General features: G+C 50.8%; 1 protein-coding gene across 3 annotated transcripts in view; it reads right to left on the bottom strand.

Annotated features, from left to right (window-relative positions):
- SMG6 (SMG6 nonsense mediated mRNA decay factor) overlaps positions 1 to 16633 on the bottom strand; it is a 116648-nt gene that overhangs the window by 91712 nt on the left and 8303 nt on the right. For all 3 annotated transcript variants that reach the window (XM_064523294.1, XM_064523295.1, XM_026105635.2), the window contains exons 6-8: positions 16516 to 16594; positions 15143 to 15253; positions 14278 to 14490 (exon numbers count right to left, since the gene is read on the bottom strand). In XM_064523294.1, the coding sequence (XP_064379364.1) occupies positions 14278 to 14490; positions 15143 to 15253; positions 16516 to 16594 (403 nt within the window). The remainder of the gene's footprint in view (positions 1 to 14277; positions 14491 to 15142; positions 15254 to 16515; positions 16595 to 16633) is intronic.

Below are 16633 nucleotides of genomic sequence, written 5' to 3'. Positions count from 1 at the left end.
CCCTAAAGAGCCCTTCGCCCTGGAACTCGACTTTATTTGCCACCATTTTATTAACTCTGCAGGTGAAACCCAGAAGAGACCGGGGAACACGGGGACGGCAGGGCAAGGCGAGGGCCCTCAGTCACTTGTCTAGCAAAGCATGGAGAGCTGCTTCTTCACCAGCCTCCTTAGGACACCAAGAAAGCTCAGAGCTGGAAACTTAACACTTTTTTTCTCAGGCAACAGCTTGTGGGGTGGAAAAAAACTAGCTGGTGACCAGCTCGGTGGCTTCAGCCCTTATCACACACCCTGACAGAGACGTGGCCAGTACCGCAGCACGGCAAAGCCCGACAGCTCTGAGCTCGTAGCTCAAGCGCAAGAGCCCTCGCGGGGTGGGTGGCAGCCGGGACTTTCTCCCCTAGCAAGGCCACGTGCTCCAGCTGGCTGCAAGGGCTGCTGAAAGGGGGTTCATCAGCTCTGCCCTTTGATGGGGGCATATTTAAGCAAGACCATCGACAGAGAGGGGTCTGCAGCTCGACCTACCTCCGTTGGCAAGCCTGTGCCAGCGCTGCTCGGCGGGCTGCACGCGAGGGAAGGAACAAACAGGACAGGGCAGAAACGCTTTCCTCCGAGGCCCACGTTCGGCTCAACCCCAGCAGCTCTCAGCGTGCAAACGCTGCACCGCTTTCCTGGCAGCTGGGGAGTCCCAAAACTCCCCCCTCGAATGGAAAGTGACACCCGCGCCCCGCGGGGAAGCACGAGGCAGAGCGTTCCCACAGCGGCGCCGGCTACGGGGAGGCAGGGAAGGACCTTGGCTTCGCCCCCAGCTTCGCAAGGGGAGTTTCGCACTCTGCCTTTCCACCTGCAGTCCCAAGGACTGGCCGGTTGCACAGCACAGAAACCAGTGCTCAACTGGGACATACACACACACACACTCTTTTTTTTTTTTAAGGAAGCAGGGATGAACACAGGATACCTGCCTCTAGGGAAAAAGCATGTTTCATACCTCTTGCCAACTTAAGCATGAGCCCAGCAAGCCCAGACAGAGGCCCGCGTGCCCCAGAGCTGGGGCATCTCAAGCAGGCACCTCTCGGGCTTTTTTCACCACTTTTTCTCTCACAGCCTCAAGGTTTTGATGAGCTCATCACTTAACTTTGGACCTTTCATCTCTGAGTTCACACTGAGGCCACGGGTCGCTTTGACTGGGCTTTTCTCTGAATGACTCTTTCTGCAGTGACTCACCTGCCCGTCAGCGCCGGGAGCCCTCCCTGCTCCTCCCGTCAAACGCCGCTTCTCACAGCGAGAGGGAAACGGCGACTTCCACCGCGCGGCCCGGCTTTGGGGCACCGAGGAGGAAGTCCCATCACCTGCTGTTCTCCATTCGCACGGGGGAAGGGAGCACTTCCCCAAAGCCCTGCTAACCTGCTCATTACCCTGACGGCGTGAGCATGAGACCTGTAACTTCTCCTCAGCTTCGCTTCACTCGCTGCATGGTCCATCGACCCCAAGGGATGGTCCCTCCAAAGGCTTCCTGAGAACAGCACCCTGAAGGCCGCTCCACGTGCCGAGGTCAGGACGCTGGGGAAGCCCGGGCTGCCCATGCACGCGCGTCGCTGCCCGCCGCGGGCAGCAGCAGCAAGCCTGGCTAGTCCCCGCGGGTCGCTGGGGAGGAGCCCGCAAAGTCAGGCTGATACACCAACACAGCTATGTCAAGAGATGGGCTTCAGTCCTTACAGTTGAAAGGCGGGCACCACAGATATGGAAGTTATGAGCATATAGTGAAGGCATTAGTTATAAAAACAAACCAGCTGTCAAGAAGAAGAAGGGGTCCCTGCACACAGTAGTGCCTGAAGCTGAAAACAGCTGTTTCGGCTGTCATGAGTCAGCATGTGCAGACAGACTAAATCCACCTGGGAAGAGGCAACCTCACCAGAGGAAGCAACCCGCTGCTGCTCGGGGAGCACTCGCACGCTGCACCGCCAACCCAACTGGATTCGTTACCATGGAAGAAATCAACAGTGACTAACAACTGCTCGCGGAGAGGCTAAGCGCAGAGATAGCAACAGTACTAGAACAGCCAGCTCAAATCAGGGAGGCCGCAGGGAGTACGTCCTGACAACACGCAGAACAGAGGCAGGCAGACAGGATAAAGAAAGGTTCGTCATGTCTTGAGCCAGAAAAGAAGAACGCGAGACCCAATCTCAAGGGACCACGCGCTGACCAAAAAGGGCTGAAAACACGTCTCCCAGCCCAGGGCAAAAATACGGGAAATGCCATCAGGGTGCACAGGAAAAGGAGTGGCACGAACTAGGCCAGGAAGCAGAGCTCCCGCGCTCAAACCCAGCGCGGATCCATTTGGCTCGGGGCGACGAGCGCACAGAGCTTTGGCACCTGAGCATCAGTCCCAGCTGTGAAGGAGGCACCAAATAAGGGAAGGATTCTGGAGCAGTGACTCCTGGGGAAAAACCATTTCAAGTTAAAAATTGTTACTTCAGGTTTGGAAGTAAATTTCAGGATCTGGTCTTTATCAAGCGAGGCAAACTTTCTTCAACATCAGTAAAGCATCTGTGGAGCAGAAAGCAGTGTCAGAGTCAAAATAGGCTGCAAAAGACAAGTCCATTAATCAAGAGACCAGATGCGAGACTGCCTGTAACAAATGCGCTGTCTCCACCAGAGTGGAAGGGACTGGAGCGCAGCGGGACATTCTCCCAAGTCTAGGGGTATCCTCAGCGACAAGGGGTTGGGATACAGACCACAGCGCCACGCAGCTCAGCTCCAAAACACGTACCACACTCATCCCAAACATCTTCGGGGTTTCTTGGCCAGCCAGGCTTTTCCAGGAACAGCTTCCTTGCTGGGGACTGAGTGAAAAAACATCCAGACACCCAAACCATGCCATATTCTCACTTCCAGCTCAGAGGCCAGATATACCGTGTTAAGTGTTAGGATTATTCCTGTCTTTCGCAGGCAGCTCCTTCAGAGCTGCACAGACTCAGCTTAACAGCAGCAGGCAGTCCACTACCTCTCCTGGAGATGTCTCACAAGCCTGAGCCTTTATCCCATGCTATCCCAAACATGCAAGAGAGAGTCCTGGCTGGTGTCTTCCACGGCGGTCTCTCATTCAAGTAAGACCTAGCAGTGATAAAGAGCTTCGGGGAAAGCCCGAGATGCTGCAGTGGGCTTAACTGGCAAGATATTAGGAGGAGATCTTTACTGTTACAGGCAAAGTGCCGGTAGAAAGTGTTTTGTGCCAATGGCTATCTGCACAAGGGAGGTGAGACAAAGAGGTCATTTAGATCGTACGCATCTTTTGCAACATTTACAAAACACCCACAGCACTGCAGGCAAATTCCAACTGGGCTAATCACCATAATCATTTCTCTCCATGTACCATCTCCAGCCACGAATGGACACAGAGCTCACCTTGCTTCTTCTTGCCAAATATTCTAGTGCAGGTTTCTGTTTAGCAGTTGCAATGTCCTGCCCAGAACTGGATTAATTTCCATAGTACAGAAGCAATTCCAGTGGGAATCCTGATACTTAACATGAGGCACTACACAAATGTAAAATCCAATTGGCTATATTGTGGAAGAAAAAGGGAATGCCAAAGTATTGTGGGCTTGAGACATACAAATTTCATCTACAGCTAAAGAGAACTTCAGGCACTCATGCGGCTTCCCGGACTTCTGGACTGCAGCAGCTAAGACTCCTGGACACATCTCATGGCTATGAGAAGTTACAAGTCAGCACTTCAGCAAGAGAAAAAGAGGCATTCAGGAAGCCCCTCAGCAAAACACTGAGCTTCTGATTTTTCCCTTCATCACTGCAGCAGACAGGTGAGATGAGAAACACAGGCAAGACAATTGTGCACTTTAGTACACTAAAATCAGGCAGTGGAGACAACACTGGCTCCGAAACAAATGTCTGACCTATGCTTACGTTATTTAATAATAAAAACTTTCCATTTATGGAAAACAGGTCAAATAAATTACAAGTTTGGTTGGAAAAAAAAATCACATGCGTATAAATATTCCAAGACACTTGTAAAGCATTTAAATTAGTAACATGCAACATTCTTGAAAAATAAATTAGACTAAACACAGTATATTAAAAATAGATTAAAAACTAATTGAGTAGCATCTTAAAAAGCGACGGTCTTTAGAGAACTCTCATTGAGCTGAATGGAAAGTGATTGGTATGGACTTGTTAGCAACATTTTTAGCAATGAACTGAAAATAAACTCTGTTGACAAACTGCCTGTGACATGAAGATGGACAGAGCAATAAGTAATGATGTAACAATGACCAGTTCAAAATCTGGGTTTTTCCAACATCAGAAGTGTGGTTATGTATCTGGGATCATGCTGAATAAGTCTCCAGGGCTTTACCCCAGCAGTTACTCCACAAAGACTCTAGGGACTGCAGCGGCTACACTCCCAGGGTGAGGCCTGGTGAAAAGGGTTAATGCACCCCTTGAAGGCACAAGCAGAGAGCAGGCACCGGACAGCACTTTCACCTCTATATACGGCACTGGCGAGACTGACACTGAAATACTGCATTCAGTTCTAGTGCCCGTATTTTTAAAAGGATGCTGAAAAATTGGAAATGGTCCAGATAACAGCCATAAAAGTGATTCAAAGGCTAGAAATGATGGCTTGCCATGAAAAACTTAAACAGCTCAATCTGTTTAGTGTACCAAAAGACTGGGAGGTGATTTGATTGCAAGTGCAAAGTGCCTCCATGGTACTTAAAGGCTCTTTACACTAGCAGAATAGCAAAGAACAAGTGAGAAACATTCACCGTGGAAATAAGGCACAAATGTTTCAGAACCAGTGCAATTATCCCTGGAACAATCTTCCCAGGAAAAGGGTGGATTCTCAAGACTGGATGCCTTTCTGGAAGTTTTGCTTTAGCCAAACACAAGTTATTTGGCTTCATACAGGAGTACAGGGTGAAATTTAAGTACCTGTGATATACAGGAGATCAGAATAGATGATCTAATAGTCCCTGCTGGCCATAAACTCTACGAATCTATGCAAACATGCCAGAGAGAGTCCTCAACTGAGATATCAAGTTAACTTTCAACACACAACTTTTCACAAATTGGCTTTGGTGCTGCAGGTCGTTTAGGACATATGCTCAGCTCTTTGAGGCTGCATCTGGTTAAGCACTGAAAGAAAGATGACCGGACAGAGCCGTTCTTTGTCCAGCAGGTATGGCTGTGTGCTTTGCACTGACGCAGCTCCATCTAACAAAAAGCAGCTAATACCCAAATACATACTGTTTGCTGAGAGTGAAGAACATCTCTTTCCTAAGACAGAAAACTGACACCAAGAAATGCGCGATGAGTTCTGGTCATAAGAGATCTCCTGTTAACGCAGCCCAGCGTGTTGTCAGCCTTCTTCACCATCACAGAGCAGATTATTTGTGGGGTCAAGCATGCAGGAGGGACAATTGAGGCCTCCAGTCAGTGAACAAATAGCGTCAGGAAAGGTTTCGTCTCCAAAATGCTTTTCATGTCTGGGTTAAAAAAAAAGAGCTCTTCGGGGTTCCAAGTTTACCTGGTTTTACTTACTTGTCTGTAACTGGAACTCCAAAGAGTAACAAAGAAATTAAGAAAGGAGAAAAATCAAAGAGCTCTAACCCTACTAGGCTTAGGAAGGCATTAGAAAGGCCAACAGAGAGGACATTTGGACAATAAGCTGAGCAGAGACAGAGCCTTCCAGAAGGACATGAGTGTTATCGCAACTCTTCACGCTCCTGCTCTCCCAGCCATGCTCACCAGTGGGATAACAGCAGCCACTCGCAGCCGGTCTGCGCTCAGCCCAGCTCTCCGCAACCAGGAGAAGTCCAGGCAGGAGTGGCGTGAGAGAGCTGAGCACTGCTGCCCCACTGCATTTGCGATGCACTTCTAAGAGCCTTCACTTCTATCCAGACAGCTTACGCAGGGCATGAAGGCATCTCCCTCTCCGTTTTCAATCGCGTGGCAACGAAAGCTGCTGGGGAGGAAGAGTAGAGCCAAGGACAGAGGAAATGACACAGATTCGAGCAGGTTCCACTCCCTGATCCTCCGGAAGGAAATTTCTTTCCTAGTACCCACCTCCATGGTGGATATGAACCCTGTTTGGAAACAGCTCAAAGAGCTGAAAAAGAAATAAACACTGCCCATTCCCCTGGGCAGAAATAACCATTTTGGCTGTGGAATAAGAGGTGCCATCCCAAAAAGCGTATAGCAGACAGGAGAAAAAGTTGGACTGGGCCAAGTTCAGACAGAGACCAAGGTTAGACTAACAAAAAAAGCTCAAGAGAAATCAGTCTAACAGCCTTCACCCTGCTCTGGGAAATTTCCCAACCCTGCTATTAGACGTTTTACTTCCTTTACCAGAACTGCCAATTCCTGCAGTACTCATCTGAGCTGCAAACTCTCCCTCCCAACACCACACTGCAGTGCCTGGATCATCCAACTCGCTGCCACGAGAAAGGACTAATGTGCAGCAGCAGGAGGGGGTTTGGTTACACACAAATCCCGGGCTGATCAGCACCAGCAGGAGAGGAAATGAGGAAAGAGTGAACGACAGGGAAAGGCGGTTTCTGGATGATTGTACTTGGTTTTAGAGTATGAAAAGCTTGTTCGAACTGAAGTCTTGCCCCCCTCGCCACAGCATCTCTGAGCCCTGGGATATAGCAGAGCCCCTCACACAGGCATAAGTCATTGACATCCTTGTAGCGCTCCCACCTCTGATCCACCGCGATACTTCAACACACATTAGCACCAGATGCCTGTTACCGGAAGGAGAACATGTCGGTGTCTCTCCCCTTCAAGTTACATTAGTTCCTGCCTTGTTCTTCACAGTTAAATAAAACCACCAACATGGTCTAAAAAGAAAAAAAAATTAACACCGACTTTTGGAAACTCTTACTGAGAGCTTAGCCTTCACTTGCTGGGTAGCGACAAAAGGTCAAGTCGTGCTGAAAGCGACATGCCAGTTCTGGGTGACATGCACGCGCATGCCGTATCGGTCGCCAGGCTCCCCGAGCTCGAGGGAGCTGTGGAAGGTTTAGCAGAGCAGTATTGATTGGACATCAAGGGCCCAAACAAGGAGACAGAGCATCTGTGGTGGGATTTCTAGCGCAGGAACTGCAGCAGAGGACGATTTCACCAGTATTTTGAAGAAAGAAAGAAAGAAAGAAAGAAAAAAAAGTACAGTAAAAAAAAAAATTAGGTGCAAACATGGGAGGGTGAACAACTGGTGGGCAGAAAAGCCAGGGCTAGCTGCATGGCTGAATGTCACGTCTCAAGCCCAGAGAGGCTAGGAGTGTGGTTTTAGTGTTTAACCAGCTTCAACTGCAGCCTGGCACTCTTAACTTCCTCCCTAGAGGAGGCTTCTCTCTGTTAGGGGAAAGAAACCAACCTTACCACGCGAAACAAAACGGCTAGAGTAAAAATAAAGCCCCAAGGTGGTTTGGTGACCGAGGTCATGGTGGGAGGCGGGAGGGTTTGCAGGCTGGGGAATGCACTCAGAAATGCTCACGCTGCCAACCAAAAGAGAGATTACAGAACAGGAGGCAGGGCAGCGAATTAACGCGAGTCCAGCAGCAAAGAGGCTGAGAAGTCTCTTTCGCACGCCACCTGCTCCCCCGTGCTCGACACACAGTTTGTAAACCGTTTCCTAAACACAAAGGAAAAAAACCCAGACCTAGTCCTGACCTCCACGAATGAGTAACCAAACCCAACTGCTTCCTGCAAGCTTGCAGGGGCAAGGAAAGGAGGCTGCCTGGGCGGGAGAGAGGGAACTCCAGGTTCCTCCCTCTCAAGTCCTGCTTTGGGCACATGAATTAGGGATTCAACATTTCTGGCTGCTTTTTCACACGGGTAGCAGTTGAGGGAGAGAAAGAAGGCTGCCCTTAGCTGACTGCTAGCGCTGCATTCCCACCACGGAGAGCTCTCGTGCTCGTTCCTGCGCCGCGGGGGAGCCCAGCAGCAGATCACAGCTCTGCAAAGGTACAGATCAAATACAAGGCAATCCAGCAACAAGAATCAGGCCGATGTGGAAGCACTGCCTGCCCTTGACAGCAAGGGCAGGCCGTAATTCAACAGACCACAGACGAGATCACACAAGACAAGTACTAGAGAGCACCTAACCGTAGGGGAGACAAAACGTCCTGGCCCAACAGAAACCACCTTCCTGCGACAAGGCCCTGAGAGCAGCCTGAATCAAGGCCCTGCTGTAAGACCTTGCATATGTCCGGCTACCAGCTTGTGCACTAAGAAAAAAAGTGGGGACACTCCTTCATATGCCTGCTCCCTTTGGGGACGCACCTCTGCCACCACTCTGGTGCAGCTCAGGCGTACAACAGATGCAAGCGATGGCCTCAGCAGACAGCCCGGGGGCATCTTCAGGCATTGCTGGTCTATTGGGTTTCCAGTTCCTCTACTCTCCGCACAGGAACATGACGTTGGAAATAAAAATGCTGCAAGTAGCCAAGAGTTAGCGCAGGCCTGGGGGGCTCCTGGGGCATCACGTGCAGGCTGCAGGTCCACCTTTCCGGGGAGCCGCGTCCCAGCGGCGAGGGGAAGGGAGGCGGAGGGCAAACGCAGCGCCTGTGCCCTCACCCTGCCCCTCTACACCCAGCACACGGCCATGCCCGCCCCAGCTGGCCTCCCACGCCAGAGGCTCCCGACAGGATCGTTCGGGGCACTTTGCCCACCCGACCCCAGAGGCAGTAAATGAGGGAGCCTTGTATTTCTGCCAGCAGGGATTACTCACGAGAGCCTGCACAGAAGAGAAAAGACCAGGCCTCATCTTTCATGGCCCTGTGAAGCACTACCCAGGTGCCCAGGAGTGCAAACCTGCTCCCATCAGCCCATCAGCAGGCTCAGGGGTGGACGCCTCCGAAACGAGGAGCTTCCCAAGCGGCCTTTTGTCCGCGGGCCTGCATGGGAAAGCGGGCCGTCGCTGCAGCCATACGGCATTTCTGCTCGTGCCCGTCACTTATTTCTAGTCATGTGTAACGGAAAGAGCTGCAGGATGAGGACAGAGCGGAGCGCAAAGGGAGCCATCCTCGACAAACAGGGGGGCCTCCACGGTACGTTTGCACATGCAGCGCTGGGCCCTGCTCCCGGAGGCTCAGCTCACACCAAAACAGCCGTCGCACAAAGCGGATGCTCGTAGCCCGCAGGCAGCGAGGGCAGCACAGCCCCAGCTCAGAGCCCCGGTCACTGCCACTATCCCGTGTGACCGGCCCAAGGGCAGGCAGATGGAGCTGATGGAGCAAAGTGACACAGAAGAGAATACTAACAGACTGCCGTGAGGTTTCATCCCACTGCTCCCCCAGGAGCAGCCCTCTGCAGATGCACAGCCCCAGAGACAGCTCCCCCAGAGGGAAAATCACACCGCCTGAAGCCAGCTAGAAGAAAGAGCCAGCACAGAGTCACCGAGTGGCTGCTGCCCAAGAGGAACAAGCACACGGAGCAGAAACAACAAACACAGCCAAGGAAAAACGGATGTGAAACATGCAGGAGCTGACTAGGACAGTGACCTTTTTCCCACTAAGGACACATGCCCGCCACTACGGCAGCGGCCCGGGCAGCCCCAGGGCTCCCGGCCGCTCCGGCATTCACAGGAGTGCCTCTTCCTGCCTTGGACTGCAACGTGATGGTGGAGGTGTAAGTGCTGCCCATGCAGCATCGCGATGCGAGGGCCAGACAGGCAAAGTCAGAAATAAACCTAAGCAGGGGGGAAGGACTGACAAAGATAGAAGGTGAGAACGCTTGGAAACATCCCATCCTGGAAAGAAAAAAGTCATAGCTAGTGGCAAAGATTGTCCCAATCAGGCACTGCTCCAACCCCCAAGTTAGCTGTATCCAGACCGAGGGGGGGAAGAAGGAAGCAGGACAACTCTCACAACCCTCCCTTCTTTGAGAAGAGAGTGCCCCCATGCTACCATAAAGGACCACCATGTCCCAGTGTCCTTAATGCTGATCTGATTTTCTAAGACTTGGGAGAGGCGAGGAGACCACTGGGTCCAAAAGGGACTAGCATTACTCACCTGAAAGAATACAAGCCAGCATCCAAAGAGGCACACTGCTCACAGCTCCGACCCCTTGCCACCCTCTCCCCCCTCACCCTGCTTGTGCCCACATGCTCAAAACTGCACCCGTTACCAGTAGAGAATGACACTTGTTTGTACAACAGGCTTCCATGGAAGAGTATGGCAGGCAGCAAAGCAGGAACATAAAGGTAAGAAACCCTCTATACCCAGTACATAGAGGGGACCTCATTCTCCTGTTTTACTGGTAGATGTCCTGGTGGTATTTACTGCTCATCTGTGGAAACAGTGACGCACTGTCCATACTCCCTGTTGCTGAGAAGAGAGATCGTGTGAAGAGATGGTTAAAACTTGCTCGGAACTTCAGAGCTAATGATCCCACCATAATTCCTCTGCTGTTGCAAAGGGATGTTGCTCTAGGGGCACCCATGGAGAACCAGGCAATGCAGTAACTCTGTCCCTAACCAACAGGCTGAGTGGAAATGAGAAGGGTCCTGCAGCCAACACAAAGGGCCAGAGAGCAGATCTCGATTCTGGTCTGAGCTTTCTGAAGGGCTTTTTGGGTGGCCATACCAAACTTCTGATAGCTCTGCTAGATTGACCTCTCACAAAGAGGCTAGGAGGCTTAATTCGTTAATGACTACAAAGTATTCAGACATCTGGAGAGAAGTATTATTTAATTACTGTAGTACCAAGGGAGAGCCTCTCTTCCCTAATTTTAGCTATGGAGTAATCTTTATTAGCGAATGCATGCTGCGTGATAACATAAGGAAGTATCTACTGCAGAGCGCAGGCAGCAGGCAATAGCAACTGTGGGAACCGTAACTCAGCATTTCCTGACAGGGGTGATTAAAATCTCAAACTCAGTGTAATATTAACGCTTTCTCAAGAGATTGACAGCACGTTTGCCCTGTTTACTTTACCAATTCGCAGTCTGCGCAGTAAGCTGCATACAGTACTATCAGATTTAAGATCAATACAGACCCAAGGCAAATAAAACCACTGGCAGAGAAGAAATAGGACCCAGCTCTTTAGCTCACTTTGCCATATCCAGGTTTTTTTTGGTTTTTTGTTTTTTGGGTTTTTTTAGTGGAATAGAGCTGCTCATTGATTCAGGGGGTTTTTTGTTAGGCTTTTTTTTGGTTTTCTTACTGGTATCCTACACAAAGCAGCCTAATGTTGTCAGGTAACCAGGACACTGGGTCAGCCCAGACTTTCGTGTCATTGCATGCCTGGAAACAGGCAACGAACAAGAGACCACAGAGAACAGCTAAAAAAGATTCACAGAATGAAACCCTGAAAGGCTACAGGCATAACGGACACAGCCCTTAAAGGGCAGGCTGCAACCCAAATACTTCTTCAGCATGTTTTGAAACAGTCCCAAAGAGAGGGGATGCCCTCCATGCCAGCAGCGCCAAATTCAGTTACTGAGAAAGGGGCCAAACGGAGAGGCATGCTCCTCGGTGTGGACGGGTGGTACGTTCCTTGAATTCTGTATCATCCTAGAAAACGTGATGTAGCAAACAGTGGAGGAAGCAGCTATGCCAAAACTCTTCCTAAACATACAGTGCCAAGGTAAATTACCAGCACTCCATGCCACCTCTCCCCGTCACAGCAACACTTACAGCAGGCACTGGCCTTCCACAGCCTCTCCATCACACTGACTCCATTCAACTACCTCCTGACCCGGAAAGAAAGTAATGAGGTTTGTGTCTTTATCTAGGGCTATAGCAGAAAGAAAAGTCAGCACAGAAAAAGGAAGCGCAAACATGTGCTGAGCAGGCTTGCTGCTCACTGGCAGGGACAGCGTGCAGAGCAGCAGGTCCCAGGAGGGTAATCCATTCGGCATCTCCCTGCCGAGCAGAACGCAACATGGGACCGGCAACTAATCGCCTTCACAATGAACCAACCACTGAGAACAGAAATCATCCCAAACCAATTTCATGCCGTCTACCAAACAGCCAGCACCTCCACAGTAAAAACACATCAGTCACCTTCGGCTTGGGTTGGGTTTGAAGCAGCAGCCTCAGTATGAGCAGCTCAAGGGGTTTCTCTCCTACACCTCTGCCCTGTCCACGTCCCGAACTGTTTGGCTCTATGCTGGTGTTATATCTGCTTCTGAAAGCAGGATGCTTTCCCATTCTACCCTGTAAAATTCCCTTCTCTGGCCCTGAAACAGCAAACACCCGCCATAAGGACTGATGTCCAAGAAGCTACCTGTAGAGCACAACCGTCAGTATAAATGGAAGAACAAGGCTCGCCTCAGGCTTTTTCAAGAGCTAAAGCTGACAAGGAAGGAACCGGGGAGGCAATGAAACAGTTTAGACTCAGTTCCTTAAAATGACACGTAACCAGTGGCACACATCCCCCTGGGAGAAGAGCTGTTCCCTTCCGTCCCAGCCCGAGCGGGGCGCGCGCCTGCCAGGACGCGGGGCGGCGGCGATGCCAGCACGGGCTGCAGCCGGCCTCAGCCCTTGGGAGGCCAAACAGTGCCACACAGCGGCAGGACGCCGACTGCTCAGCTCCTCCAGTCCCCGGGAAGCACTGAGGCGAGGTGAGGAAGAGGAGGTAGGCTGAAGCAGCAAAAAGTCCAGAGCTTCCCAAAGACCTGCTGTTGTCATCTCAGGCCACAGCTCCACAGCAGGGAAACTTTGACGGTGACACAGACTTCAAGTTTCTTTTTTGCACGGTTATTTTTAATCCAGAGCAGTTCAGTGACATGGTCACAGCGCAGCCCTGTAAGCAGCTGGGCTAACACAAGCAGGAGCAGTATGTTGCAGCACAGCAGCGGGCACAGGCAACCCAGGTAGAAATATCTTGGCTGCCAAAATCAGCAATGCCCAGGCCTACACCCTCAATCCTCCCTCCTCTTTTGCTGCTGTATTTCTGAGTGTGTGGCCTCTCAGCCTGAGAGGAGAAAGCTTTCCACAGCCAGCCTTTCAAACAGAGGAAGAATCCCAGACTAAGGGTAGAAATCAGACACGCAGCCTGTGCAGGCAGTGCCAGCAACTCGCACTCCAGACTGTAGCCCCTCAACGAGCAGACCAAGGGCGAGCTCCAGCAAACATCATTGCACTGTAAGCAATAACATATCACTGCCCCAGCTTTGCTAGCAGCTACACTACCTCACGCTGGGGGCTGCAAAAGTGCCTCAAAACTCCCAGTGCCTCAAAACCACAACATCTTATGTCAAACCATCTTCATCAATGATTTATAGAGAGGCTAAAGCTTGGCACATGTTCCTTTCGGTGCTGCTGAGGAAGCAAAGGTTTCCAGAAGAGAGGCTGAAGGGAGGGAAAACAACTGAGGGCAGTAGCATCCCAAAAATGCTACAGCAATGATGTGCCAGAGTTTAACTTTCAAAGTCTTAAGACTTCAGCCCAGTTCCACCCAGCTGAAGTCACAAACTAGTTATAAAAGTGCAATAATCTCTGAGAAGCTCTGGGCCCCACAGTAGGCAGAGAAGGTCTTCCCAGCTCTGCTAAGCTTACATCCCTAACAGCCATTTTAGGACAGGCAGCCCAGAGCTCCCTGGCAAGTTCTCTTGCAGGCCACATGTGCCAAAACAGTGCAAGAATTCCTAGAGGATGAGCTCCCAACCATGGGCTGCCTTCGCCTGCGTTCCTGTGCATGAAGAACAGAGTTCACTTGGGCTCCTCTTGCAAGGTACACAGCTTGAATGGACTGATGAGAGATGCCGTTAGTCATTTTTTTTTTCCTTGCAGACAAAAGGAAATAGTTTGGAAAGTTTTTTTCCTTGCAGTCAAAAAGGAAATAGAACAATGCAAGTATTACACCTACACTGGAAATTAAAACCATGGTTTTCACATTCCCAGTCCAAACCTCCAATCATCTGGCATTAGGACAAGTGACCCACTTCCAGAACAAGCCTCAAAGCTCACAGAATCGCTGTGAACCCTGCTCTTCAACATCTGACCTCATTTCCCACCAGCAACCTCACCCAAGCTAGAGCCTTCAGCAAGGCATTTCGCTGCATCTTGTTTGTGCCTTTCCTATTCCGTATCAGCCACACCAGCACGTGTTGCCAAGAAATGGATGGTAATAACATGCTTTAAACATGAGAGGCACAAGGTCACCAGCTCTTCAGCCTGACCCAGGCACAGCTCCCATAGGGGAAGCCAAAACACTGGAAAATTTAGCAACAGGAAAGCAAAACAGATCCAGTGTCATTCAACTGCATTCCAAACACATGACACCAAAGCCAACTGCCGCGTCCTGCAGTACTCACGTCGCTGGGGCTGAGGTTCCCAAGACCGTTGTCCTGCTCAGAATCCCTGCCGGACTCATGGCCCTGGGAGGAACGGGGGTGGGAGGGATGGATCCAGATCTCCAGCCGCGTGGCATCATCTCCAACTTGTCGGAACGTGGACTTCTTGCCCTTCCCCCGGCGACTGGGGCTCAGCTCCAGCACCTGATGCTTCTTCTGCTCCATCTGCTCAGCCTGTGCAGATAGGACAGATTCAGATCCCCCCCAGCAATCAAAATTCAAGAAAAATATGTCATCATTTCATTTACACAGAGCCTTTCCCCAGCTTACAAACTACAGTAGCTCACTGCCAGGTCTGTAATTTGGCTTCTGACACTATTGGGTAGTGCAGGTGAGAGGTTTTTGACTCTGACTGCCCTGGAACAAGAAAGGCAGTGTCCAGTTCTAGCAGTGTGAGCCAACATGATGAATCTTTTATATGGGATGACCCTCTGCGACACAAAGGGACTTCAGCCTCTCCTGCTTACTCATCTGGGGCACCTGGGGCATCTGTGGGATGAGGCAATGACCACACCAAAGTCACACTGCAAACCACAACAACCTTTAGCCCTTGCTGAGCTTGTCTGTGTTACAGTGACCCAGAAACAAGAGGTTCCACTGCCCAAACAACCCCATAAACAATTCTGAGGAGATGCAGAGAGGAACTATCATTTCAGAGGCTGTGCCTCTCCCTCTGACTCCCAAAGTGGATTTCTTAGAACTAGATAAGCAATGACTCCCTGTCCAAAAGCCCCTGCCAAAAGCCTTTTCTCTGGATCACAGCTCTCCAGCACAACAGAGTCAGCACAGGCAGCTGCAGCTCCAGCAGCTCAGCTCCAAGACTTACCTTGCGTTTTGTCTCTTCAAACAGACTCATGAGGCTCTCCTTGGCTGTGAGGATGGGGTTGCTAGCAGCCAGACTGCGCATGTAATAATAGACAGCATCCAGCTTTCTCCTCTGCAAAAATACAACCAGACTCAGAGCTGGCACTTATTCTGGGGCATTCAGGCCAAGCCCCCACATACTTCACCTTCCCTCTCCCTCAGTGCACCTGCCTGGGACAGAAAGACATTCAGACAAAGAGTAGGAGCAGCTCTACAGGCAAGCAGGGCCTCGGACTCTCCATCCAGATTCACAGCTACCTACACAACTGGACCAAAGCACAAGCATTTTGCCAGGGTTAGGGAGTGCAGGTGACACAGCAGCCTGCACACCTGCTTGCTCTGGCCTCACACTAACTACAAACCAGTCCATCAGCAGACATCATGGTAAGAAGCAATAGTATAAATACTGAACTCCTGACACTTTGGGGCTAACTCTTTTCAACACCACTATGAATAAGGAAACAACTCCATCCAAGTTTTACAAAAAGCAGAGGTCCAGCAAGACTGAAGGATCTGCCAGACTCCAGCCAGTGGCAGTGCAGAATGCTGTCCTCATCTCACCCTGTCACTGGGCTTAATCCCCTCACACTGGAGCAACCTCTTCTCCCCCACGGGCTGCCTGCAGAGAACATCGTGACAAGGCACCTCCTTTTGCTGGCGAGCTGCCGGCCCTATGGACCGCCACAGCAGGGCAGGATGAATAGCTGCTCCGAGCACCATGCCAGGAGCCAGAAAGGCCATTCCTCGCCACCAGGAAAATGCACTTCTGAGCCCTGCTGTACACATGTAACAACCAGGTTTGAACTAGTCTAGCATCCTTCAGTGCTGCAGATGAGCAGATTCCTTCCAGCTCCCATGTCCCAGCCTGACACTTCCATTATCTGCTGTCAAATCTTTCTTGAAACAAGCTTTCCCGCATGGCTGAAGTAGCCAGCAAACTTGAAACCTAAGAAAGTCACGTGCCGATGTCACTTAGACCAGAACCTTCAGGTTCAATGAGGACAGCATCCTCATAACAGCACGCTCTTGGGCACAAAATCTCATGCAAGGCCTTAAACACAACCCACTTTTAAAATATCTGCAGTCCCAACAGCCCACATAACTGTCCCCAAAATACTAACAGATACACAGTACTCCACCAGTTAACAAAGCTGCCAGCAGCTGCAACAGCTGGAGTCCACAGAGCACACCCTGCCAACAGCTTTTTTTTTCCCTGCAATTAAATCATCGTCAAGCATTGCCACAAGCAATGCCTTTCTCCACCAGCCAGACTCCCCAAACTGTCCTAGGGGCTCTCCCTACGCTCGCTACGCCCTTGCGTCACAAGCACCTTACCGTGTAGATGGCCAGCAGTGCCAGCTGGTTGTAAGGTCGGCCGTTTTTGGGAGCAATTTGCTGAGCCTTCAGGTACCAGCTGAGGAAGGGAAGAATCAGACAGAAGGAGTTACTGAAA

The sequence above is a fragment of the Dromaius novaehollandiae genome, chromosome 19, assembly GCF_036370855.1.
Source record: "Dromaius novaehollandiae isolate bDroNov1 chromosome 19, bDroNov1.hap1, whole genome shotgun sequence".
Taxonomy (NCBI): Eukaryota; Metazoa; Chordata; class Aves; order Casuariiformes; family Dromaiidae; genus Dromaius; species Dromaius novaehollandiae.
Note: the sequence above shows the minus strand (reverse complement) of the source record. Positions and strands in the feature narration are given on the sequence as shown.